We start from the raw sequence: 26134 nt of genomic DNA on the forward strand, positions 1-26134 counted from the left end.
TCACCTTTTCATGCAGCACTTTAAAATATAGTTGCTGGATACAGGCAATGAGCAATAATCTGTTGCAGCAACTCGTAGCCCTACACTTGGAAAAATGTTTTTCCTTTTGTTTCCAGATTTTTACAAGATCCAAAAGACAATTTAGTGCACGACAGCATCCACATTTGATCACTTATTTCATTGTTCAAGTTTCCTCTTTTACACGAACCCACAAAATCCATATTGGCTCTAATGAAACAATGAGGTATGAAATCTAGATTTGCTACATGAAAACACTGCTGTAGTTGGGAAGCTCTTTGTTAGGGTTTAGTTTGGTTACTTTTGCAGATAGTTAGAGGTTGGGGACTCACCACTGAGTTTTCCTGCTGTGCCAACTGTTTCACCGTCCTGTCACTTTGTCCAGCTTTTCCCATTTGTAATGTTGACAGCAGCCCAGCCTCTCTCTCCCTCACACACAGAGTAAACAGAACCTTTCACGTGAGATGTTTTTTCTGCACATGCTGATCAAAGATCTTTAGTGTCAAGCAGGATTCATAAGCTTTATTTTTTTCTTCGAGGAACACCAGGATAAATAAATGCATTTTTAAAAAGGGGCAACGTTTCAATTTAAACCTAATGTTTTAGTTATTGTAGTGTGACAGATGAAAAAAAACTAACTTTGCTTAATATTTCCCATAAGTGGCCTTTTTTTTGGTTGCACTCGGGACTTGAACTGGAAACAAAAAGCCACAAAGCTCCCTCCCCACTCGTCTCCCCTGCTCATACGAACTGGAATCGTCTCATTAAGAAATTCCCAGTATGTCGTGTTTATAAACAGCCTCTTGTTCGTGTCTGGTGATGGATGGATGCGCCCTATCACTGACTCTTCCTGCTAACTCCCCAACATGTTTAACAATCTCTCTGCCACTGTTTCGCAACCGCACACTATTCACCCCCCAACCCCACACACACACACACTTACTGAACCCTTGATATGTTTTGTTCTGACCTTACTTCCTCTGTGGGTGGGCCCTTAGTGTTTTCAGTGGATTATATATGTTTAATAGTAAGAGAAAATGTGTGGGTACGCGTGGGTGTGCAACTCAGGGGTCAGTGTGAATCTGCTAATGAAGAAAAACAACAAAGCTGTCGAGGCCTCCCAGAAGCAGGTCAAACGCGGTCGCACTGGGGGTTCAGGTCAGCAGAGGCAAAGGCCGAAAGGTCATAATTAAAGCCAAGTGCAGACCTTGCCCTCTACTGGGTGGAAAAAAAAGAAAGAAAAAAGAAAATGTGCGTTGTCAAGAAAGTAAACTGTTAGAGACGGAGAACCCCAGAGAGTTTTTTTTTCTCCTTTCTCATCCTAAATGACTCAATAAAAAACAGAGACTTTACTCAAAGTGAAAGCAGCAGAGCAAATATGGTCTGGATGAGTTTAATCTTTTCAGTACTCTATCCCAAAGTTAATTTACCAGACCTGCAGGTACATACTTTTGTGCAAAACACTGAAGATGAAAATGTAAAACATGAAGGTACTGAAAATCTGTGCTAAGCGATGTGACTTCATCACCAGTGCAATAAAAACTGATCCAGACAAACAAATAAGCATGGCACTTGGTGCGACCACCAATTAAAACTGACCAAATACAAGTGACTCTTTTGTTCAGTTAGACATCACTACAGTCATGTGTACCCTCCCCGGAAAACACCGGATTCAAGTTACAGGAGGTATCAATTACAGAGATCAGGGCTTCATGCAGTGGTTAGCTAGCTGACAAATGGTTTGGCAACTTAAAGCACCAGAATAAAAGAGAAACCTCTCAGTGACATCATCACTCCAGGCAGCAAGTTTATAATATCACATGAGCGTTGGCATCATATTGAGAGCTCAGGGGCCATGTTCACCTAACTTCTTAGTAAACAAGTGGCTCCTGCTGACAAAAGACATCTGGGCTTGTTATAATCCTTAGATTTATCACGTTTTAAAAATTTAAAGTGACTGAAGTTCTTTCCACGGTATCGTTATGAAAGCACCGGGGCACACAAAGGCTCACAAAAGGCCATTAGTAAAACAGGCGTCCCTGCTGTTGTTGGGAAGCCAATTACAGGAAGTTGAAAAATGTCCCCCCCGTTATAATAAAACTGATTAAACAGTAAAATTGTCATAATGGTAATCAAAGCAAATACAGGCTGATCACCTTTTCTGAAAGGATGTGTTATACTTTGCTACAGGTCCACCAAGCCTGCTTGATAGGAGATGGGTTTCAGTCCCTTGCTTGCTCACATGCAGCAGAGATGTTTTTACTAGAAATTTCAAGTCTGAGCTTGGAGACTTCAGTCTCAGGATGACGGGGATATTTTCATCCACGTCTGACACCCGAAACCTTTAACCGTCCCTTTAACGCTAAAAGTAAAACTCACTAAAAGTGAAGAACTTCAATTGCTGCTGTACTAATCACATACAAAACTTGATTGTAAACATTAAAGAGGCTGACAGCATAATAAATACATCTATAACACCAAGTCTCCAGTTCAGATCCTGATGGCGTCAGAAAGATGATTGTAAGGATCCGACTGACAGCGAGCATTCGGTCGATCGCCACCGATGAGCTCTGGCTGTTCTGGTTTAGCTCCTGATAAGAGGTGCTGTCTCATCGTGGTTGACTTCCACCCGTGGCCGAGCGTTACGGTACATCAGGAACTGGACAGAGATCTGGATCACAGCGTTAAAGAACATAAAAATGTTTCGGTTTTGTTTGTTTTTAAATGCAAAAGCAGACAGTACCAGAGGATTTCACTCAGAAGAGTACAGACTCCAGCTGCTTCCTTAATTACTCATTTCAGTGAATATTTGACCGCAAAGTAATGAAAGACAAACACCATAATTCATAGTACAAAAAATACAGTCTACTATTCAGCAAACACTGACTCCAAACTGGGCTGAAGCGATCAACCAGCGTTCACAGAAACACGTCCACTATACCTTCCCATGTCCCAGTGCCGATTATGGGCTAGCTTTAAATAAGCTGCATAAGACAGTGACAGCAGAGATGTACCCCAAGATAAATATTTACACGCACTACCCACAATTAGGGAACCACACTGATCTGATGTTTGCTAAATGTCAGTCATCATCAGGCTGCTCCCTTCTGCACTGTCACTGTTAACTAAAAACAAAACAGCTTGTGGCTTCATTTCAACGCAGTGCAAAGAAAGAAGTAGCCTACAGGCTTCACTGAGGCAGCTTTAACTGACTTGTTTCTTTCCTAACCATGAACCCGTTTCCCTGCAACTATTAATATGCCATATTGTGTTCAATACACAATCAACTAATCCCCACTAAAGAGCTCTGCTGCCCTTCCGGTCAGAATTTCATAAATATGTGCCACATACATGCAGCAGAGGCATGAGGCCCAGCCTCCCCGTACATGTTTTCGCTTCTCTTAAAAGGATACAATAAGGTCTAAACTGAGGGTGCCGAGGCTGCCGATGAGCCAGGGCACGTGGTGGATCATGTAGCTGCTCTCACCCTGGCCCAGGTCAGGGTTCTTCAAAAGGACGCTTAGACCATATGTAGTGTTTCCCAGGATGACCAGCGCGAACAGGAAGTAAGAAACTCCCTGTGTCGACTTCCTCTTGAACTGCAGGGGAAAACGAGACAGCAGAAAAAGGAAGTGAGGAAAATGTTGTGTTAATTTATTCACTTTTATTTACAAAGGAATGGATGACATTTCAACAGCCAATAAGTACACGGTTAGATGGATAAAGTCGAAACACTTATAGATTTTCTTTTTAGTTTTTGAGCTATCTACCAAAACATGCAAGTTACAGTCTCAGTTTAAGTGGGTGAGCAAGACTATGTGGGTTTACCAACTAAAATGCAACTGAATCAGGCTGACATCAGGTAAGAGACGAAGCAGTAGTAGTATAGCGCTTTTTAGTTTCGTTTTTAGCAAGGGAAACGAGCCGTTTCACTTGCATTTTCTCTTGTTCAGGTACAGCAAATTTCTTCTTTCACTTTAGTAAACATTTGCGAGCATGCTTTAGCTTACATATTGAACTTAACTGGATAATATTCTTTATTTAAAAGATAATTTAAAACTTGGAGCAGTACGTGGTCATGGAAATACTACTCTTGCTTGCCACTAGGACTTAAATAACCTTGAGACAAATTAAAGTAATTTTTCCCTCTTTATAACATTGGATTACTGACTACTGCCTACACTTTGCAGGATGTCGGGCAGAATCCTTTACACATTTATACCAGACCGTACTTTGTCATACTCACATTAGTGTATATCTGTGGACCTCTGGAACAGAGGTAGAGGACTGATGACACTGACCCAATGCAGAAACCAATAATCTCTTTAGTGGTAAAAGGCTGAAGAAACAGAGGGGGAGATGCTACTTTACACACACATACAAAAAAAAGTTTTCTTCAAATCAGTTTAGCAAATAAACAGGACTCACTGTGATAGAGCTAGTGCTAGAGGTTGAGAGCAAGGAGCGACTTCTGAACCCAGAAGAAATGATTTCCTTGTGGGGGCCTACATCTGGGAGTTGGGTGAGGCTTGTGGCAAAGCATAAGAAGCAGGATACGCCAACCACGAGCAAACGTGTCCTGCCTGGTGAAAGGACAACATATAAGTTACTCAATCAATTGACCAGACGACACCTCATCAGATAAATACAGGGTACACAGATTAACCTCTCGTCACGTCGATAGCACACAGGTCTAAAGAGGCTACAACATTCTAGGAGAGGTATTGGTTCTTCTATTGAAAACTGCTGGCAAACCCCCCCCCCAAAAAAAAGCTCACCTTGAGAAGCTTTGTTCTTCAGCTTGTAGTACGTGTACATACTCAGCATGATCAAGTCAGCTGCAACGTAATAAATAGCTGTGTATTGCTGAATGAAAAGAAGAGAGACAAACAAAACGACACAGATCAATGGAAAAAAACGACTTTCTTAACACAGATTTAGCTGTTGTCATGGAATTTGCTTTAAAAAAAACAAAACAACAACAACCAAAAAGCAGTCTACAAATGCTGTATGGATCAGTATTTCTATGCAGCCCATTGCGAAACTAAAACAACATGACACAAATTTTACTGATCAAGAAATAGTTAGCTGACATAAACTTGAAAAGATAAGATAACCTTTATTAGTCCCACACGTGGGAAATTTGTTTTGTCACAGCAGGAAGTGGACAGTGCAAACGTTATGAAGCAAAAATTAGAATACTATAAGAATAAAATACTGTACACAGCTGTACAGAATAGAATAAAATACTATATACAGTAGAATAAACAGAATAAAATATACAATAGGATAAAAATAGAATACAAATGCTTAATACAACTGAGTAAAAGTACAACTTTGTCAGATAAAGAGTATCGCACTTAGTGTTATTGCACATGTGTGGATGTGTGTGTTTGATCAGTTTGAGTCTTTGTTGTGGAGTCTGACAGCAGTGGGGAGGAAAGAACTGCGAAATCTCTCCATCAATGACACAAAAATGACACATTTTCGACATTACACTGCAAACCACACAAAGTTGTTTTTTTTTTGTTTGTTTGTTGTTGTTTTTTTTGGGGGGGGGGGGGGGATTAAATAAAAGAAAAAACCAGTGACACATAATTTCTGATGTTTTACAAACACCACTGAGCATCCACCACTGCTTTTGATATTTTCTACATTAAACTCCACTTAAGGATCACATCCCTACAACTTACCTGAAGCGGAAGCTGATCTGCCAAAAATGACCCAATCAGATTACAAGAGTCACCTCCCAACCACAACAGCAAAAACCAAATGGAGAGCGCTTGATCCATATTCCCACTTTTCCACGAGTTGTAATACTGCCTGTAATCAGAGGCAGTATTACAATCAGCATTACTGATCTGACTATTCAGAGAGAGATGAGATGGAAATATACAGGTCACTTAGTTCAGTTAAGGTTTGCTCAGAGTCACAGACACCAACATAAAAACTTACGGAAATGAAGACACCAGGAAGCAGAGGATGGACAGGAGGCCCAGGTAGACGCTGGCCATATCTCTGGCATCTTGGGCACATTCCCCAAGGCCCTCCCAAACCCATTTGGACCCATTAGGACACAGAGAAGTGAAGTTTTCTGAAGTAGTCCATCCAAGGGTGGCGCGTGTGAGGACTCCGTCTGTGGACATTGTTCTTCAAGCTGACCGACGCCTCTGTAAAAACAACACCTTCAGCTTATGAAACCAGATCTTCACTACACAGTCACTATGATAGCACAAGCGCGGAGGACACTACCGACAACATCACATAAGGACCTCAAACTACATGCCGTTCGAAACAAAAATGAAAACAGCCGCTTCACTTACACATTCAGCTAGCATCGCCCTAAAACTATTTTCAGACGTAATACAAAAACAGATAACAAGAAACGGTCTGTTAGCTTAAGCTGCTAAGCGGCAGCTACCTGATAACCGTTTACTGGATCACGTGCGCGGCTTTTACGTGGATAACATCACCAAACGACCCCACTCATAGTAAACAAAGTGCTAAATTTATCTTGCCTGGGAGGTGTCGGCGGAGTCCTCAGAAGAACAAGTCAGAAATGGCAGGTAAAAACGAAGCAAGCGAGAAACAAACAGGTTCAGTGTGAGCTGATTGATGGAGCGTCAGAGCCGTGAGTCACGAGTCACGTGATTACATACTCGTCATATGACCTGCGGTGCAAATTAAATGAGCTGGTCCTTTAAAAAACAAATTCAGTTTGACCCAGACGCGTTAACGCATTGATTTTAAACCAATATAATTTATCTGTATTTTGGTTATTTATAATGTCGACAAATTATTATATAATAAATAATTTTCTGATTCACACAATTTAGTTGTGAAAAGTGTATTTAGACGAAGGGACATGCTTACAGTACGTTTTCCCGTTATTGTCACATACCTGCAGAAGTGAGGCTCACACATTTCACATACTCCCATCACATATTGCCAAGTCCTGTTAAAGTGGTTCATTTGCTTACATTAGTTATTCTAGCCTTTGTAGTAGACCACGTCACCAATATTTACTGTATTTGAGTAAGCAGCATACACACGATAATTACATCAATACAAGTTAATCCTGCTGTATGTTAGAAAATAAAATAAAAGGAACTTTAAACTTCGACAGGACAACTAAGGCAATTTTATTAGAGGTGGCAAAATAACCTAATATTATAATAAAAATATTTCTGATCATTTGCATATTCCGCAACTAAATCCTACCTGAAAAGCACGATGAACTCCAACGTCAGATGTTGAACGGGAAAGCAGAGAGAGGACTCATTTCCTTTTTTTTTTTTTAAACACTCCACGATAGCGTCAGCTGACTGTCAGATTGGCGACTCAGCATCTAAAGTCTCTGTTGTCAGCTCGCGTGGCTTTTATTAACAGGCTTCCTAAGTTTCCGATGTCACGTGGTCCTCGGAGACCAGTTTAAGCCATGAGGAGACGCTCAAGTTTTATGTGTCAGAGTCATTACAACACGAAGAAACGCTGAGGTCGGTGTCGGACTTCCTCTAAAGGAACAGTGCATCAACTCAAAAGAATCTAAGAGGAAATTATTCCTTTTTACTGACTGAAGTCTGTTTAATGCCTTTCAGATACTTTAATGTAGACCTGGAATGATGAAGGTTTTAGGTTAATAGAATAGTTACTCACTCCTTTAGTTAATGAGCCTGCAGCTTTAGTAAGCCTGATGATGTGCCAGAGTAAATTATTGACTGCTGATGTTACAAATGTATCAGATATTGTCTGTATAGTCGCTATTGTTGCCGGTAAACGTCAGGCTTTTTGTGCTTTCCTTGTGACAGGTGTGTAACTGGACTGGAGGCTTTCTATAAAGAAATGTAGCTGTGACTGCTGTGAGCGGCACCATTCTGGACAAAGGAATATCCTGAAATCCAACCCATAACAGATCTAAACTAGAATTATCCGTCATCATAATGACAATACAGCAAACTCTGATAACCTCAAATCTATTCCACACAACACATTCTCTTTGTTATATTTCAAGAACAGGTTTTATTGATGACGCACCCAAACATTAATACGGCAGGAACACCTTCAGTGAGCTAGATTCTCTTATTTACACAACGTTTCCACAAAGTCATACAAATACTTGGTAGGCTTCTTGTCAAAGTATATATTTAATACATTAAACAGAACAGGGGGTTTCTTTGTTTTTATAAAGCAATTGTCACAACAAATCTACATATGAAAACGGATGATAGAAAAGAAACAACCTTTTCCTAACTACTGCAAAACAAGTTCTACTTCAAAATCTTTCCAAGCGAATCTGAATGTCCATGAAATAATAAGGGAATGCAGCTCTTCCATCTTTCAGTCCGTAAAGAGTTCTCAGAAAAGCAGATGTCTAGTGTAGTTGAGAGTAATTCTTTCAAAAGCCAAGGATGAAATAAACCAAGCTTCTTTTACAGAATCTCTCATCTGTTTTTTGTGTTTCCTTTCTCCAAAGAGAAGTGTGGGATATGAGGAAGGCAGTTTTTCACTTCTCTCATTTCCTTCGTGATGAGGGTCTCACTTGATGTGGACCACTTTCTCATCCGTTTTCAACCGTTTGCGTCGGGGCTGTATGAAGTCATCCTCGGAGTCGTCTGTATTGTCGTCCTCCTTTTCTTTTTCTTGCGGAGATTCGGGTTCAGCTGTTTCAGGAAAGCTTTGGCCTGGGAAGATCTCCTGCAACTTCTCCTCAAAGTACAGGCTCACTGCCTTGCCGGATATCGCCATCTCTGATCCCACCTGTCAGAGGAGGAAGAGGAGGAGGTGGGAAAAGGAGTGACATGAAGGAAGATTGTGTGAGAATGCCATTGGGCAGAAAGAATGAATAGGTTGAAGCGGGAAGGGGAAGAGGAGAATGAGGAGACAAATTAGATCTGGTTAAGACTCCTGATGGCGGGGTAACCCCGGCTCAACCTTGATGTACAGAGCAAGGATTTCCTGCCTCCCTGTCCCACTGTGGCTCCCTGAAGCATTTCCACAATAAATGGAAGTTGCAAAGTTTTAGTGATCTAATCAGCCAGTAGGGTCAAATATAGTATCTGACTATTTAAAGGTTGTTGAAATCCTCAGACGCTCACTATATGCACAAGGCACACACGTGCATGTCAAATAGAAACAAAAAAGCCGAAATGTAACAGCCTCCACCCTTTCCAAACAAACAAACAAACAATAAAAAAAAAGTAGTAGATAGGCACTGGATGCTCTATGGCTTACACGATAAAACTAAACAGACTTAAAGCCATCAACAGTCAAACAGAAACACTTTTAAACAGATTTATTTTGATTCTCCAAACACCCTCTCATCTGACATACTTTTCTAAACAGTGCGCAGTCAAAATGACACTTTAATCTTCATACATCATCTAAGGAAATTCTCTTCTCTTTAATAAAGGGGTACAACTTTTCTTGGAGCCTCAGTGGGAGGGGGCAGGAGATCTGCACTCCATTTGAAACGGCTTACCTGTGTATTAATCTGTTTCTCCTCATCATAAACCTGGATTATTCGAGACATCTAAAAAGGGGCAATAACATTACAACAAAGACAGTGAAGCAGCAGGGGGAAAGAAAAGAGTTCACAGCATAGGCAGGTAACATAATAACAGATCAGAAATCTGTTCGGGCCTTCTGTGCTCGAATACAAAAGTGCGTATCCCCATTACTGCAGAAATTAACAGCAGGTAAAGATCGCACAGGATACAGGAAGCCACACGCAGCTAGTGATAACTTTAGTGAATACAAGTTTAGCTCTCTGGCATCTTTTTTCCTGTATCAACAACAGTCACATTTCTTGTTTTAAAGCCCCAATTTCAATGTAAGTTTACATTAAAATGTAAATCGTACAGAATGCAATGAGAGTTATTTGTAAATCTCATAAACACAAACAGTGAAACACAGAAAACATCAAATGTTCAAACTGAGGCATTTTACTGTTCCACAAAACAATATTAGCTCAATTTGAATTTGATGGTAGCAACACATCTTTTTTTTTTTTAAAAAAGAAAAAAGAAAAAAAGAAAGTTAGGACAGGACCATGTTTACCACTGTCTAGCATCCCCTCGTGTTTCAACAATAATCTGCAAACATATGAGAACTGAGGAGAGCTGCTGCTGGATGTTGGGGAGAGGAATGGGAGAGGAATAAGCAGTCCCATTCTTATCTCATGGAGGACTGTAGCCTGCTCAACAGTTCTCGAATTTCATTGTCATTTTCATTTCCACTTTGTCTCACTCCATTTTAAATGAGCGTTGGCCCTGAGGAGACAGAGTTTCTGGATCACGTTCATATGATTTTTTTTCCATATGTGTCAATTTCAATGTCATCACCATTTTTAGTACCACTTTCTCTTCCAGACCTTTATTGGCCCCATCCAAGCTGTTTTGAGACCTGTTGCTGACACCAAATTGAAAATGAGAAAATAAGTCCCAGTTTAAACATTTTATGTTTTCTATGTTCCATTGTGAATGAAACATGGGTTTATGAGATTTACAAATAAATGCATTTTGTTTTGGTTTTTTTGTTACACAGCATCCCATACATTTTTTAAACTGGTGTTCTTTCTCTAACAGAAGCGCATCTCTGATGTCTCAACCACTGGTATGTAATAAATGTATCTTTGGAAGCGACCACAGCATTTAACATGGGCACATATGCCATCAAGCAGCAGTGAATTCCTAGCTGGTCACACCTTTACCATTTTCCTCTTTCCTGACTCTCCCCGTTTCCCAGCTATACTCACTTCTATCCAAATGAAGACAAAAAAAAAAATGCCAAAAACGATAAACTATAAATGAATGACCTAACTTTATATTTTGCGATTATCATAATCACTGGAATGACTCACTGATATTTGGCAACTCTCACTGAAAACCAGAAAGTATTACATTCCAGCTAATCACATGATGTTTTGACCAACATCCTTCACAGATGAGAACCATACTTGCTGTTAATTTCAGTCACATTATATTACACTGCATCTATATAGTGAAGCCATGCTACAAGGCTCAGTGTTCACAGTCAATATTAGCCAGAACTGTAGTCCAGACTTCCTGATAAACCACCAGCATTTCAGTGCCACGAAACAACAAAAATAAATACATCCATGTGTAAAAATGCATTATTTCTCCTAAGGAGAATGTAGATGAACATTATGTGAACTGTATTAAAAATAAACAGGTAATCACAGCCATCCATTAAAAAACAAAAATGTGGGGTTTCATTATAACGCAGACGGTGTTAACAGTCACACGGTGTTCTTGCAGCCAGTGTAAAAAGAGCACAGTGACACTCACTCCATCCTTCAACAGCCAGTGTTAGTGTACGAAACTGAACACACTCTACCTAAACACCCAATTTCCCCTCGAAATACCAGGCAGTGTTCATAATCAGGTTAGACAAATATGACGGTTTGCCTTTTATTGTTTGACCATGAAAATGGTCAAATAATTCAATTTTTTGAATCGGCAGGCAATTCAAATATCAAACCATATCAGTCTAACCCACGTCTGCATGCACACACAAGCAGATGCCATTCCCTGAAGCAGTCTCAAGACTCATGCTGCTCACCTCGTTGTATTTCGCACAGTTTTTGAAGACCAGGCGCATATTGGACACAAACTCCTGGACAGACTGGTAGTACTGGGAATTCCGCAGCTGCAGCTTCTTCTTCACCTTCTTTAGGTCCATGGGCTGCTTGATTATCTTGTAATAGTTGGGTACCTAAAAAAGCAGGTCAGATAACATCTCAAATTATTTCACATGACTCCAAATATTTTTCTTTTGGTGAGACGTAAACAACGTTTTTAGATTGTAAAGATTTTAGAATTTAGAGATTTCCCCAAACCCCAACAGCAGATCAGACGTTTAGAAACAAAGATGCATTTAAACACTGTCATAACCCACAACTGTGGTAGCAGTAAATTGCAGCCATGCTATAGTGCAGTCCAATATAAATGGGCATACAGCAAAATGAAACCAATTATTAGCACAGCATGTTTGAGTAACTTATACCGAATACATGCCAAAGAACATGTGAAATAATACGGTACAAATACATTACTTTACACAAACTTGTGTGGATTTTGATATCTGTCGCAGGAGATCATACCCTTTGGACCTAGTGTCGTAACTTCTAAATTTCTAAAATTCTAAGGACAAGAAAGAGCAATGAGAGGACAACCTCAGTTTTTAGATGGCCTCTGGCCATGAAAATCAAAATACCACTTCACTTTTAAAATGTTAAACTTTTTCTTTCAGCATTTCTGCCTGTATTTGCAGCTTGACAGTAAGGACAGGTAAGAAATGTGAGGCGAAAGCAAAGAGGAAGACCTGCAAAAGGCAGGTGGCTGGGACATATAAATGCTGTGGTCACATTGGCATGTGCTGCAAACCACCAGAACACAGGAAGATCCCTCCCGAAGAATCAGTTAAAAATATAAAAGGTGGTTCTATATGTGGTAATAAGAGCCTGACAAGAACAGAAATTTTTCAATACATCAGAAAAAAATTGTAAGAAAAAAAAATGGGGGTAAGTGTATCCACTGAGACCACAAGCTACCGTCAGTTCTACAGTAATCGTATGGGCTCAAAATGTGGTCATAAATATTTTGTACTTGTAAATCGGTTTTGTACTTGTAAAAAAGATTTGTATGTGTAAAAAAAAAAAAAAAAAAAAAAAAAAAAAAATTGTGCGTGCGTAAATAAAGATTTGTATTTGTAAAAAAAATTTGTGCGTGCGTAAAAAAGATTTGTGCGTGCGTAAAAAAGATTTGTGTGCGTAAAAAAGACTTGTATGTGTAAAAAAAGATTTGTGTGTGGACTTAGCCCAAAAAAACCCCCTGCAAGTTACAACTACGAATTTTGACCCTATTTTTCTTCCTTTAAGCTGATTGGTCAATGTCATGTCAATCACAAATTAAACAATCCAATCAGAGAACAGATTGGTTCGGCTGTTGGAGGGGCACTTTTTTGAACTGCAGGTCCTTGAAGGGTAATCTCTATATAAATATCCGATAGCAGTTAGGTCCCCTTACTTTCAGCAGCTGTTGAAAGGAAAAAGTTGTGGTATATCAGTGGTTAGAAATACATTATTACTTTAGGATTAGTTTAACACAACGCCAGGGCTGACCCGGGACCATTGCTGTGAGTCACAGCGCGCAGCATAAAAGTCCTTTCACATCGGACGCAGGATGTGCTGCTAATGCTAACTGCTAACTAAAGGCAAAGGATCCAGAATTTGCTGCTGGCTGCTGAGCTCTGTGAGTTTTTGCAGCAGCTCTACCTGTGCTAGATGCACCTGCTCCTTGTCGTTTTTATCTCTGACTTTATGTGAACTACAATAGTTTGTGGTGTTTTTTTGCTAGTTCTTTAAATGTTCAATAAAAACATGTATGCTAATTCATAACGAAGAAAGCTTTGTAATGAAGACTGTCATTTCCAAAACGCTGCCCGCCCCCACCCCGCGGTCCGCAGCGCTGTTGAAAAGGCTGTGGAAGTCCCTGTATTAAACACGTAGTCCTGTGACACAAAAATCACCAAACTCGGACGACCACACTTTTTTCCTTCGTGGTGATGAAGGAAAACGCTGGGTTGGCATGTAAAAGGGCATTTATTCCCTTCAAAGACCTGCAGTTCAAAAAAAGCGCCCCTCCGACAGCCAAACCCATCTGTTCTCTGATTGGATTGTTACATTTGTGATTGACATGACATTCACCAATCAGATGAAAGGAAGAAAAATAGGGTCAAAATTCGTAGTTGTAACTTGCAGGGTTTTTTTGGCTAAGTCCACACACAAATCTTTTTTACACATACAAATCTTTTTTACACACGCACAAATTTTTTTTTCACATACAAATCTTTTTTACAAGTACAAAACCGATTTACAAGTACAAAATATTTATGACCACATTTTGAGCCCATATAATCGGACATTTATTAATTTTGGAAGAAAAACAGAAAATACAGGAGTTAATGTCAAACAACACACGAAATGAGGAACAATTAAATTTTGCTAACAACACAAGGAAGTATAATCTTCACAGCAGCAATGGTGGTGCAGCACAGCTGACACAGTGCTACTTACAGAGCTAGGAACAGGTTCCCTAAAGCCCACGCTGAGCTCATGACAGAAGATGTACAGCAGGAGGCGTTCACATTTCTGAGGACGTAAGAAGAGAGAATTAGTTGCCTTGTATCAGTCACATCAATGTGGATTACTGTGGTTGTTTTACTGACCCTTTGGTCCTCAGCACTCAGGCCCGGCTCTCCTTTGCCCTTCCTGCTATCATCACAGTACTCTATTTCAGGGTTGGTTATACTCCGACAAAACGTGCAGAGAAAGTCGCCCCTGTGACACACAAATAACACACAGCACATTCAGAATCGCATGGAAGTGTGTTTGGGGGTTTAAAGAGATCAACGCGTCTGCTGGTATCACAGCCTGTGACTATTATTCGGCTATTATATTACTAATGTCTTTCTTTTTTCTGTTGCATCTGTGACTTCCTGAAATCCACCCAACTACTTTTTATTTTAATTTATTGTGCTTTTGAAGTTTTATTGCATCTATGTTTCACAGAGTGACCTTGTAAAAATAAGATCTTAATCTAAAGCATTTGGGAGATCTGTAATCTTTTTTTAGGGGACGTCCAATCAATAAAATAAAATAAAACTCCATTGTAATCACTTACTTTGGAAATATTTTTATGGTGGGTACATGGCATTTCATGTGAAACACTTTGGGGCACCGGTCACAGCACAGCAGATCACCGCCATTGATACAAACAGCACACCAGTCTTCATTTGGGTCATCCTCTTTCCCTTCAACATTCCCGGTTCCAGTAGAAGCCTCACTCCTTTTGGTTTCTCCCCCCTTATTTGAGTTTCCATTAGTGAGTGGAGCGACTGTCGTGGTGCTGCTGCTCTCTGTGGCTGACGAGGTAGTGGAGGTCATTGTGGTTGTGGAAGAAGATGACGCGGCTGTACTGGAGTCATTGAGTCCAGAACAAGGTGTCTCAGACTGAGGTTCCGTTTTGATGCGCTCGCCTAGAGCCTTGAGAGCGTCTTGGCCTGCAGATACAGCTCCCACTACAGGATGGGGGCTGTTCTCTGGACTGCTCATCTTCAGGGGAAAAGCACACACAAAGCAGTGTTTTAATGCAAAACGACAATATTTGACAAAATAAAGACACTACTCTAACTAAATACAGCTTTGTCAACAGTGTTATCATATCACTTTTCTGTTGAATTTGCAGTGCTGTACTGCAATATGATATTATCACATTACAACTGTATATATCATACCATGCAGGCACTCCTTCCAGCATCTTTCCCCCGCTCTGTCTTCAGAGAAGAAGCTGGACAGCTATAGCTGTCATCTGTACCAGGCTCCTGCTTCACCGTCACCTGCTCCACTGCTGCTCCACCTCCTGGCCCTCCCCTTCCTGCAGAACTACAGCTGAAACAGATAAAAACAAACCAAATTTTATCATGCTTCCTCATTTATATATAATTGACTTATTATGAATAAACCTGCATAACTGGAAAAGAACATGAATTTTGTTCTGACCCAGTCGTTTTTGTAAAGCATTATTTTTAAATAGATAGGTTAGAGAGGGTTATTTCATTTGAAATAACTTTTATTTGTTCTGCACTCTTATTTTCTCTGTCCAAACAAACCTTTCTATTAATAAATGCAGAACAAAAACGCATGATTTCTGAATCAGAAGAATGGAGATACAAGAAGGAAAATGCAAAGTTGTCTGACTCCCGTTCCAGACCACATACAGTTCTCATGTTAAGATGTAAATAACATAGCAAAGATTAAAATTACAGTTGCCAAATTTAACATCACATTTAACAGTGAAAACACTGTGAAATAGAGCACCTTTAATACATCTTGCCCAAGAGAAGCAAAGACTTCCTGAAATCCTGGATCTACAGAGGAGACACTATTTGTTTTCTGGTGATGCTCTGATAGGAGCATCATCTTATATCAAGTTGAGTGCAGCTCAGACTTTCAACAGGTGACTAAATCAGCCAGTAAGATGTATTTGTTTTAATGTGGTTGTGTTGTCAGCATTTCAAAGATGCTAAAGAGTCCTTCAATTAGTTTTAATACATTTGTCTGAATCTCAGCACACAGCAGACTCCTGTACACTCATCCTGTGCATTCATCCTGTTGCCTCCATCGGCACTAAAATCATCAGTGTGCGAGCATTTCCACTGATTGCCCAAACTATAACAGAAACACCGCTTATCTTGAAAGATGAGATGGTACAAAGAGTAGTTGCTATTTATCCTCCACAGTTTTCTTTGTCCATCATTTTTACAGAGGTAGCTTTTTTATTGCATCAGCCAAAATCCACAATTCTACTTCACATCTTTGTACAAACAACAACTCATCAAGCATTGTTGACTGTTCTGTTCAGTCATTTTCTTTACAAAGCAATTTATCACACCCATTTATCAGGACATTTTCTCCTGAGTGAATGATGTTGCCATAAAACAGAAACAATAGTCAATACATCCACAGCAGATTTTTACTTAAGCTCCTCACAGCATCAGGATTCAATCTTAATCTAAACGACCCCTTTTTGTACCTAAGCTGGACCGGTTTAGTGTCGATTAGTCCAATTACTTTTGATCTGATTACTGCACATATAAAAAGCATTTTCCCACACAGTTCTTTCAATATTAAAATAATACCACAATATATTCATATTGTAGATCTTATATGATTATATTATCGCTACAGATGTAAATGATATAAATGAAAAATTTTACATTATTATGGACCCAACACTATGCTAAAGGTCATGGAAACACTTGTAAATCCTTTCTCCTTGCTAATAAAATTTTGACTTATGTTGTCTTACCTGCCCCTGCTGCCTGTGCTGGAGTTGCTGGAAGGCCGTGCTGGCGTATGGGAATTAGACACACCTGCAGACATAAATGAAACAAGGAACAAAACATCCATGATCACCTCTTTCTCTGGGTACACATTAAAGCTCTTCAACATGTACACAGCACTTAAGCAGGGAAAGAAAAGAAAGAAGAAGAAGAAAAAAAAAAATCAGTGTCATTTAGATCAAAGGCTAAAAATCCAAAGCTATTAATGCCGCCCGAATATCCCATAGACTGTATGTGATTTAAAACTGCAACAACGTTACAAATAAAACATTAAATGATATTTTAAAAAGACATGCGGATACCTGAAGATCCAGGAGAGTGTGTGGATAGTCCGGGTGAGGGGTTCATGTCCACTGAACCCAGCTGAAGCTTGCTGGCTGTGATCCCGCGATACATAAGGTCTCCAAGGTAGTTGGTACCTGCATCCTCCAACTACAAAAAAAGTAGAGCGATAGAGAAAAGTTAGTGAAGAGGCCAAAAATAAAAATAAACAAATAATGAAATAGTGATATCCAACCAAGGTAAACACCACCAGCTACAGACACATGTAATTGCAACTAACTTTACCATTCCTGGTCACATGACACATTTTATGTAACTATACAAATTCACACATTGCTCATCATGTTTTCAAATATCTAATTTATGAGTTTTTTTAATCTAAGCTTCACAGATATTAAACATCTTTCAGTGCTAGTGATTATTGTTGGGTCTGTGTTTCCACAAGCCCCGCTGGTTTAGAGACTTATTCATCATGAAGAAAACAAAACAGTCAGCGATCGATCGATGTACTTGCAAGGGAGGCCTCGTTGGCGTCTACCACAAAATGACCCCAACGATGGCCTCCGCTTGCTGCCTTTTATTGGGAAAACAGTTCACACAATACACATCACAGCAAAAGCACCACCCACGTAAAACCCCCAAATGGTTACAAAGACAAGGCACTATGCGTGTGTATGTGTAAACATCTGTGTGCGTGTGTGTGTGTGTGATACCTCCTGCTGACCAAAAGGGTCATAAAAGCAGGAAGCAACATCACAAGAAACAGATCTTCCAGATAGGATGTGCCTGTGATAAAACACTACAGCCCCCGCCCAGAACCTCGAGAATCTGGGTGAATGAATTCCTTTCATCACAGAGTTAAAACAATGTAGAGATGGTAAGCATAAAAATGACAACATTTAACAATTCACTCTAACAATTATACAACCAGAAAACAACCTATACAAACTTTATACATTTTAATATTTATTGCGCAACTATTTGCGTTTTTTCTAGTGCTGCGATACACAATTTCCTAACAAAGAGTTAACACACACTCCTCCCTGGGAAAGTCTATGCCAGGGTGCTGGAAAGGAGAGTTCGTCCGTTAGTCGAACCTCGGATACAGGAGGAACAATGCGGTTTTCATCCTGGTCGCGGAACACTGGACCAGCTCTTTATCCTCTCGAGGATACTCGAGGGTGCATGGGAGTTTGCCCAACCAGTCTACATGTGTTTTGTGGACTTGGAGAAGGCATTCGACCGTGTCCCTCGGGGTGTCCTGTGGGAGGTGTTGCGGGAGTATGGGGTGTCTGGCCCATTGCTACGGGCCATTCGATCCCTATACGACCGTTGCAAGAGCTTGGTTTGCATTGCCGGCAATAAGTCGGACTCGTTCCCGTTCCTGGGCTCCGCCAGGGCTGCCCTTTGTCTCCGGTTCTGTTCATAATTTTTATGGACAGGATTTCTAGGCGCAGCCAAGTGGCGGAGGGCTTTCGCTTCGGTGGCCTCAGAATCTCATCTCTGATTTTTGCGGATGATGTGGTTCTGTTGGCTTCATCGGGTGAGGGCCTCCAGCTCGCACTGGAACGGTTCGCAGCAGAGTGTGAAGCAGCGGGAATGAGGATCAGCACCTCCAAATCTGAGGCCATGGTTCTCAGCCGGAAAAGGGTGGAGTGCCCACTCCGGGTCGGGGATGAGTTCCTGCCCCAAGTGGAGGAGTTCAAGTATCTCGGGGTCTTGTTCACGAGTGATGGGAGAAGGGAGCCGGAGATCGACAGACGGATTGGGGCTGCAGCTGCAGTAATGCGGATGCTGCACCGGTCCATCGTGGTGAAGAGGGAGCTGAGTGTAAAAGCGAAGCTCTCAATTTACCGGTCGATCTACGTCCCTACCCTCACCTATGGCCACGAGCTGTGGGTAGTGACCGAAAGAACGAGATCGCGGATACAAGCGGCAGAAATGAGCTTCCTCCGAAGGGTGGCTGGCCTCTCCCTTAGAGATAGGGTGAGAAGTTCGGCCATCCGGGAGGGGCTCAGAGTAGAGCAGCTGCTGCTCCACATCGAAAGGAGCCAGCTGAGGTGGTTCGGGCATCTGACAAGGATGCCCCCTGGGCGCCTCCTGGGTGAGGTGTTCCAGGCATGTCCCACCGGGACTGAACAACAATAAAATGTGCTTACCTGAATGGGAGGGATCTCAGGTACGCAGGGCAGGTTCTCGGGATTGGTGACGGATGGGATGAGCTCAATAGGACCCATGGCAGGGTTTACAGGGCTACGGTGTGCGTGGGCGCCGGCCATACTAGCACTGGTAGGACTCGTGGGATTGGCATTATGCAGGGATGCAACCGGAAAAGGTCCTGCATGCCCTGGATTAGAATGCTACATGGAAAAAGAGAAGGGAAAGTATAGAGGAAAAGGAGGGAGGAGAGGAGGGAAGCAGGTCACTCACTGAGGTTTAAATAAGAAAAAAAGAAATCTTTGTTGTGCAAACAACATTGCTGCATCATCATGCATTTGAATGACCACACATGCTGCACAAGACAAATTAATGACAAAGTAAGAAAAAAGTGCCAAACCCCTGATTGTAGTAAGAAACGAAACCTTTGGTGGCTCATCTCAGATTCTATAGACATCTGGACACAAAGAAAAAGGGGCTGGATATAGTGGAGCTTCTCTTACCTAGTCGTGCATGCAGGCAGCAAATGTACATTTTTATATTGTAAATGGTATTTTATACAGTAAATGGTATTCAAGAAAATTAATGTGTACAGATACACTGGAGAGGTAGTGTTAAGCAGAGCTGAGGAAGTCCTTTGCAGCCTTCTCTGGAACAACAGTTTCAGATTTCCTTTTCAAGGAATCATTAATGGTGTGTTTGGATGTTATACTTCATCAAATTTAATTATCATTTGTGTGTAGAAAATTGAATTTAAAAATTCATTTTTCCATAATAGCACAGCTAAATTTGAAATTAAAACCTGAATGACAAACAGTTTTAAATGGACTTTATATAATAACCCTGGCTTAATTATTCTAAAAATCAATTACCTGCATTCATTTCAGGACAAAAAAAATGTTTCGCTGCTTTTCTGAATGAATAAGACTGTTAAATTTACGAGAAAAGGTTTTTACATGTGTATCTGTTAAAAATCTAACGTGTTCCTTTCCTTTAACAGTGGCTTTTCAACCTTCTCTAAAAACCCAGTTATACCCTGCAATGCATGCATCATATAGAATTCAATTTACAGGCTTTGAGTTTTATTATTTATATTTTTATATTCAATTTTATTTTCAGTTCAAGGAAATCTACTGTTAAAGAGCAGTTCATTGCTCATTGTTCATTGCAGGGAGGCTGCAGGTAGAGAGGCAGGGTACACGCTGGACAGGTCTGTGACAAGCTAATACAGAGGGACAGGTGATCTTTTACTCACATCACACCTACTGCAATTTAGAATCGCCAATTAACCTAATATGCATGTGGGAGGAAGCATGAGTGCGCAGAGGAAACCCAAATTGACACAAGGAGAACATGAAAACTCAAAGTGCTAACCACAATGCTACACTAGTAGCATCTCTTAAAGCCAAAGTCAAAGAAGAGACTCAATAATTGCCTTACTTATTCATGGTCTTAACATCGACCACAATAACCACGATTTTGGTCACAATCCAGCAGCTCTACTCACAACTAAATAAGTATTTATGTAGGGCTTTATATCCAACAGCAGATTTCTTATTTTTAGGAGACAATAATCTTTTAATTAACGAAAATTGACGAAAATAAATGTCAATTTTCTCCTGAAGGTGAATTCCTTGTGCTTCTATAAAATACGTTATGCATTTTAGCAAAAAAAGAAAATAAATATTACATTTAATAGTGCACACATATATACACAACACTTGCTTTTGAATTTTGCTAAAACCTTAACATTTACAGAGTTTACATTTCTTAAATTAACGCCACTATTCACCCAGATAAGCTTTAGTGATTCTGTTACAGTCATACATGAAAGCAGATGGCAGAAAATACACATCTAACAGCCCGTTTCCCTCACAGGAACCTTTGTTGAGACTTCAATCTTGTTTCCAGTGTTAACTGCATGACTAAAAGGTGTCATCACATCACAAATCGGCCAAGTACACAATATATCAAGTCTGGTGTCTGAAACCATTGAAGTAAGAATGCAAGAAAGGGATGAAGTGAATTTGGATTCAAAAAGAGAAAAGGAAAAAGTGGTCCGCTCTCTTTGGGCTCATCTGGTTAAATGATGATTATACAAAAAATAAAAATAAAAATCTGACATTCACAGATATTATCCTTATTTTCTATATGGCTTGCATATAATTTGATAGATTACAGAAACTTTTGTTTGCCCCACAATAAAAAAAAAAGAAGTAGCATCTGTGAAATTATGTCCATTTTTATATTAGTGGGTGACATAAAAATGAAGAGATTTCTATGTAATGTGATCAGTGGATATTGCAGTGTAATTAGATTATTAATATTTTATATTCTTACATGAAAATGGTAGTTACATTTTTCTAATTCAGTTTCTTCTTGCACATACTGCAAATTGAACTTCAGCTTTGATTAAATGATGTAATTTAACCATGCTACTATTAGAAGAGTGAAGATAGACGGCTGCACCATCGGCTGTTAATTTAAAATGAATATCCATCTATGAATCAATGACTTTTACAAAAATACTGGCGGTTGCCAGTGGTACCCCTCAGACTTCTATGAACTTCAAAATCTTACGTCAGCTTGTTCTCAAGTTATTGCATTCATGAGATTTGGTGACTCGCTGATCTAGAGGCCCAGGTCAATGATATTCAAACTAGTCAGAGATTTTTAGTAGATACACCTTTGGCATCAATTTGAAACTCATATGTCATTTCATTCTGGAGTTATCACATTAACTAACTTGGGAGTTCATGAGGCAGACCCGCCAGGGTGACAACAATAACCCATTAGCTTAATGAATCAGAGGTACAAAGACACCCATCAAGATCAGTCTAAACTCAGACTGATAAAGGTGGGGCTGATGTTTTCTTTGGTAAAGGTTGAATCTGGACAAACACCCATAATTGTATTGTTTAGGAAGTCCTGATAGTGTCTTATAGAAAAAACGGTGAGGTTAATAATGTTTGAGAATATTAAAAATTATTAACCTCAAAAATGCCTTTATTTCTTTAATACTAGACTTTCTTACTTACACTCCTACACTACATACACACACTCCAATTTATTAGATGCTCAGGCAAGCAGACCTGACCACCTGGTAGATAGGTTGCAACAGCAGAGCACACTGGATGCCACTCCTGTCATGTCCTTGCAGGGGCTCCCCCCCCAAATAATATACTGGATATTGTTCAAACTACTTTCTTAAGTCAGCTATCAGGCTGCTTAATATAGAATGGCATTTTTGGTCAAACAGCTGTTTACCAGTCACATTTAATAAATTAATCTAAATGTGCCTTACATAATAAAATTACACCTGTTCAGCCATTTCCATGTAGTGAAACTAGAGTGTGTTTTGTACTGACCTGTCTCTGTAGCTGCGGCTGCATCATCGTAGGATACTGCTGTCCATTATGTCTCGGCTGACTGGTGGGCATTCGACCCGGCGATGGGCCAGGTAGACGCATATGGTGTGAGGAAGGGTACAATGGGGGGCCCGGCCCCCCATTCATACCCCCAGGCCCTCGTGGTATCTGCTGCATACTGATGAGTCTTGGGGGCTGGTGGAAAACAAAAACAGAAACCATACAGACATATTCGACTCCTGTTCTAGCAAACATGGTCGCCAGAGACATGTCAATGATGATGATTAATGCTCATATGGCAATCACTTCAATCATTTATTCTACGGAGACACTTCAACTACTACAGCTTCTCAAACTTCTAGAATTCTACTTATTCCCAACAGGAAACATGTTTTTAAATTAAGTCTCACTGAACTTTTTTGTCTAAGTAAATGTTTTTTGCCAGATTTGAAGCCAATAAAAGTATTTAAGAGGTATTGCAGCATCCATCCACAATGCTGACACAGAGGTTTAGTAACACATTATTTTTTGCTACACTAGATTTACAGTTTATTCCAAAATGGCCCCTTAGCTGGGAATGATTTCATACCTGCTGCTGAACCATGGATGGGCCAGCCTGCCTGGATGCAATGCGCATCTGTTGCTGTATTTGCTGCTGGTGTTGCTGCTGCTGTTGTTGTTGGTGCTGCTGCTTCTGGTGTGCATAAGCTGCCTGCTGCATGTGTTGCAGTCTGAGTTGTGCCAGGTTGATCTGTCCTGGGTGTTTGCTGGGGAGACCTTGAACTGGGGATATAGGTGGTCCGCTTACCATCACGGCGCCGGGCGGCTGTGCAGGTGGAGGTGGTTTCTCAATAACCAAATTACCTAAAACAAGAGGATGGAGGCCAGTGAGCTGAATTTAAAGAAGCACACGGAATAAACGATCCCTTTATTTACTTAGAGCAGTGTCTGTCACGTAGAAATAAACAGCTTGTAAGAACATTAGACGAAATATTCACTAGAACAAATCAATACTTAATGCACTGACATGGTAGTTGATGAGGTATAATTTGGGTATACATTTCTCTCACCTAGATTAACCACATTTTTGGCCCAGAAGGTGGGGTCACAGAAGAAGCGCACAACTCCGTTGGCCTGGGGTGCTGGCTCCAGTCTAACTTTGAAGAGCTGGCGTAGCTGATACAGGATCTGCATGCATTCATGCACACACAGAGAATAATGTTCTTCAGTTACAGAGCCTGGCTAAGCAAGCAACAAATATTATGTTTATCAGCAGGCCCTTTGGGAGCATTACTCAACAATCCCACAACAAATTTATCTCAATTATCACATTTGCTGGCTATTTTGTGGTAGGCGGTTAAATTCACATGGCAGAGCCATCCATCCACATACAAGGGGATTAATTTTGCAACTATATCAATACAGCTTGGCCAGCAGGGTACAACAGGGACAAAAATACTCTTCTTAAATTGCTCCATTACATAGAACCACAGGCAATAAAAACACTAACATACAAGCTACCCTACCTCCTTATATTAATTGCAATTCACACGTGATCACGATCATTAGGTCATGTGACTAAAATATTCATTAAAAGAAGATCAAACACTTTATATAGTATGATTCTTTGGATGTACGGGGCTTTGGCATCCGCTTAAAGCCAAATCCAATGCTTTTTCAAGTCTGCTTTGTTCAGGCCATACAGTTAGCTCCACCATCTCCACTGCTGATCATCTGGAGCTCTTGAGAAACATACCAGCCTCTTGCTGTAGAGCAGTGCTGTGCTGCTGCCAGTAGTGATGGCCCAGTGGCAGAAGTTGAGCACATGATGAATCTGTTGTGCCAGTTGGGTAGTGTCTTTATGCTGAGCCACAAGCCTCATACTGCGTTCTTTGGTCACACTCTAAGACAAAAAGAGAGATTATATTGGTTAAGAAATTGCTACTCAAAGAGTCTAAACACTCCAGCTGAATGAATAAGTCATGATCAAGCCAAATCTCCCTCAAGGCAAAAATAAAGCACATGCATGGAAAAGGATTAGATCCTTAGATTTGATTAGATTAAAATCTAACAATCCCTGCAGGTTGCCTGGGTTACTGCGGTAGAGTTTAACAGAAAATAGCAAAGAAAAAAAATAAGAAAATAGGCACAATACATGAAGTGTAGAAACACAATGTGAAAAAGGTTCCGCTAACAAAATGCTTGCATCTATGAGCCGGGCTCCAGACATAAAAACTCTCGAAAAGCCTTTTGCCAACCACACGTCTTTAACTGTGCAATTTCAGTGAAATTACTATGTTTCAACGCTGTTACAGTGAGTCGCCTGGCACAGCCTGAGCTCTCATAAATTCGTTCAAGTACTGCTGCTGTAATTTCAATCCATTCCACCAAACCAATTATGAATTTGCAGCAAATTATTAAGTTCTGATCCAGACTAGCTTCCACTAATATTCTCTTACCTCCAACTGCTGCAGCAGAGACTTGCCCTTTTTGTTGATTTCATTTATAAGAGTAAAAACTGCAATTTTGATCTCATGCTCCACCTTCCTGTGTGTCTCATTAAGTTCTTTTAACCTGGGTTAAGGTAAGCAAAAAGAGGACACAAATGATTTACATAGAAATACCAGCCAGAAGTATATACATCCCCCAACTGTGTCAACAGGTAGCACTGGTTATGAAAAAGTCGCACCTGCTTTGCACCTGAGAGACAGAATAATGGACAAAGTTCTTCTTTTCCTGTAATTTGGCCATAGTGGTCTCAATGATGCTTTTATGGTTCTGGAAAGCCTCTTCCAGAAACTGGTACCTGGGAGTTGAAAGATAACATCAGGAAAAAAAATATAAGAACAAATGACACAGTACTCAAAGAACACCAAATCATACACGCACAAAATAAGGGTTCATGGCAGGTTGAATCACCATGAACCATGTTTACTTGTCGTTCTTCTTGGCTTATTGCACCCTTAAAGTGAATTAGCAAGACATGTGCTCAGAGCTCATCAGAAGAAGCCAGAGACGCTGACTGTTTTATATTGTGGATTGTCATTTATGCTTAGAAATATATACTCATACATGCTTAGAGTTATATAATCAATTGCATATTGATAGGATGTCTGATCCTTAGTAGTCTGCAAAGACTGTGTGTGCCTTCCACAGGGTTCTGGCATGCACACACATCCTAAGGTCATGAGAGAGGTCGTACCTTCTCTTACTGATTTATGGTATAGGAGGGACACCTACTCTGTATATGTTTAAGTATAAGAGCCCTTTGTTTAGGTGGACCGCTGGACTCCTGGCACCAGCTTTGGGGAGCATGCTACACATGCTTGGATTTCCCCTTGTGGGGAAAATTAATTTATTAATTAAGTTATTCTATTCCTATTTTC

General features: G+C 40.4%; 3 protein-coding genes across 7 annotated transcripts in view; all 3 read right to left on the bottom strand.

Moving 5' to 3' along the window:
• nr1h5 (nuclear receptor subfamily 1, group H, member 5) overlaps nucleotides 1-417 on the bottom strand; it is a 28198-nt gene extending 27781 nt beyond the window's left edge. For 2 of the 3 annotated variants that reach the window (XM_085444675.1, XM_085444674.1), the window contains exon 1: nucleotides 351-417. In XM_085444675.1, coding sequence (XP_085300801.1) covers nucleotides 351-413 — 63 coding nt within the window. In that variant the 5' untranslated portion in view covers nucleotides 414-417. The remainder of the gene's footprint in view (nucleotides 1-350) is intronic. The other variant, XM_085444676.1, reaches the window with a different exon arrangement.
• Nucleotides 418-1395: 978 nt separating this feature from the next.
• Nucleotides 1396-6660, bottom strand: slc66a1 (solute carrier family 66 member 1). The gene is made up of 8 exons (XM_085444276.1): nucleotides 6537-6660; nucleotides 5974-6188; nucleotides 5712-5841; nucleotides 4797-4884; nucleotides 4447-4601; nucleotides 4265-4357; nucleotides 3432-3617; nucleotides 1396-2689 (listed from the first exon to the last, which is right to left on the bottom strand). The coding sequence occupies exons 2-8, from the start codon at nucleotides 6162-6164 to the stop codon at nucleotides 2603-2605; spliced, it is 930 nt and encodes a 309-aa protein (XP_085300402.1). The 5' UTR covers nucleotides 6165-6188; nucleotides 6537-6660; the 3' UTR covers nucleotides 1396-2602.
• A 1478-nt stretch (nucleotides 6661-8138) lies between these two features.
• Nucleotides 8139-26134, bottom strand: part of trim33 (tripartite motif containing 33) — a 31783-nt gene continuing 13787 nt past the window's right edge. The window contains exons 5-21 of one of the 3 annotated variants that reach the window (XM_085442819.1): nucleotides 25438-25554; nucleotides 25208-25322; nucleotides 24505-24651; nucleotides 23819-23936; nucleotides 23338-23612; nucleotides 22749-22943; nucleotides 19781-19837; nucleotides 19383-19583; nucleotides 17244-17373; nucleotides 16908-16971; nucleotides 15334-15487; nucleotides 14721-15151; nucleotides 14266-14377; nucleotides 14114-14188; nucleotides 11599-11751; nucleotides 9497-9547; nucleotides 8139-8775 (exon numbers count right to left, since the gene is read on the bottom strand). In XM_085442819.1, coding sequence (XP_085298945.1) covers nucleotides 8554-8775; nucleotides 9497-9547; nucleotides 11599-11751; nucleotides 14114-14188; nucleotides 14266-14377; nucleotides 14721-15151; nucleotides 15334-15487; nucleotides 16908-16971; nucleotides 17244-17373; nucleotides 19383-19583; nucleotides 19781-19837; nucleotides 22749-22943; nucleotides 23338-23612; nucleotides 23819-23936; nucleotides 24505-24651; nucleotides 25208-25322; nucleotides 25438-25554 — 2617 coding nt within the window. In that variant the 3' untranslated portion in view covers nucleotides 8139-8553. The remainder of the gene's footprint in view (nucleotides 8776-9496; nucleotides 9548-11598; nucleotides 11752-14113; nucleotides 14189-14265; nucleotides 14378-14720; nucleotides 15152-15333; nucleotides 15488-16907; nucleotides 16972-17243; nucleotides 17374-19382; nucleotides 19584-19780; nucleotides 19838-22748; nucleotides 22944-23337; nucleotides 23613-23818; nucleotides 23937-24504; nucleotides 24652-25207; nucleotides 25323-25437; nucleotides 25555-26134) is intronic. The other 2 variants (XM_085442821.1, XM_085442820.1) reach the window with 2 other exon arrangements.

This window comes from Copadichromis virginalis, linkage group LG20 (genome assembly GCF_057382275.1).
Source record: "Copadichromis virginalis isolate Kocher_CV1m ecotype Utaka linkage group LG20, C_Virginalis_male_GT1.1, whole genome shotgun sequence".
Classification (NCBI taxonomy): Eukaryota; Metazoa; Chordata; class Actinopteri; order Cichliformes; family Cichlidae; genus Copadichromis; species Copadichromis virginalis.

Coding starts and splice junctions, on each gene's coding strand:
- slc66a1 (XM_085444276.1), bottom strand. CDS start 6,164: ATGTCCACAGACGGAGTCCTCACACGCGCCACCCTTGGATGGACTACT. Junction 4,885..5,711: donor CAGATCAGCTTCCGCTTCAG/GTAAGTTGTAGG, acceptor CTTTTCATTCAG/CAATACACAGCTATTTATTA. Junction 4,602..4,796: donor GAAGAACAAAGCTTCTCAAG/GTGAGCTTTTTT, acceptor TCCTTTCACCAG/GCAGGACACGTTTGCTCGTG.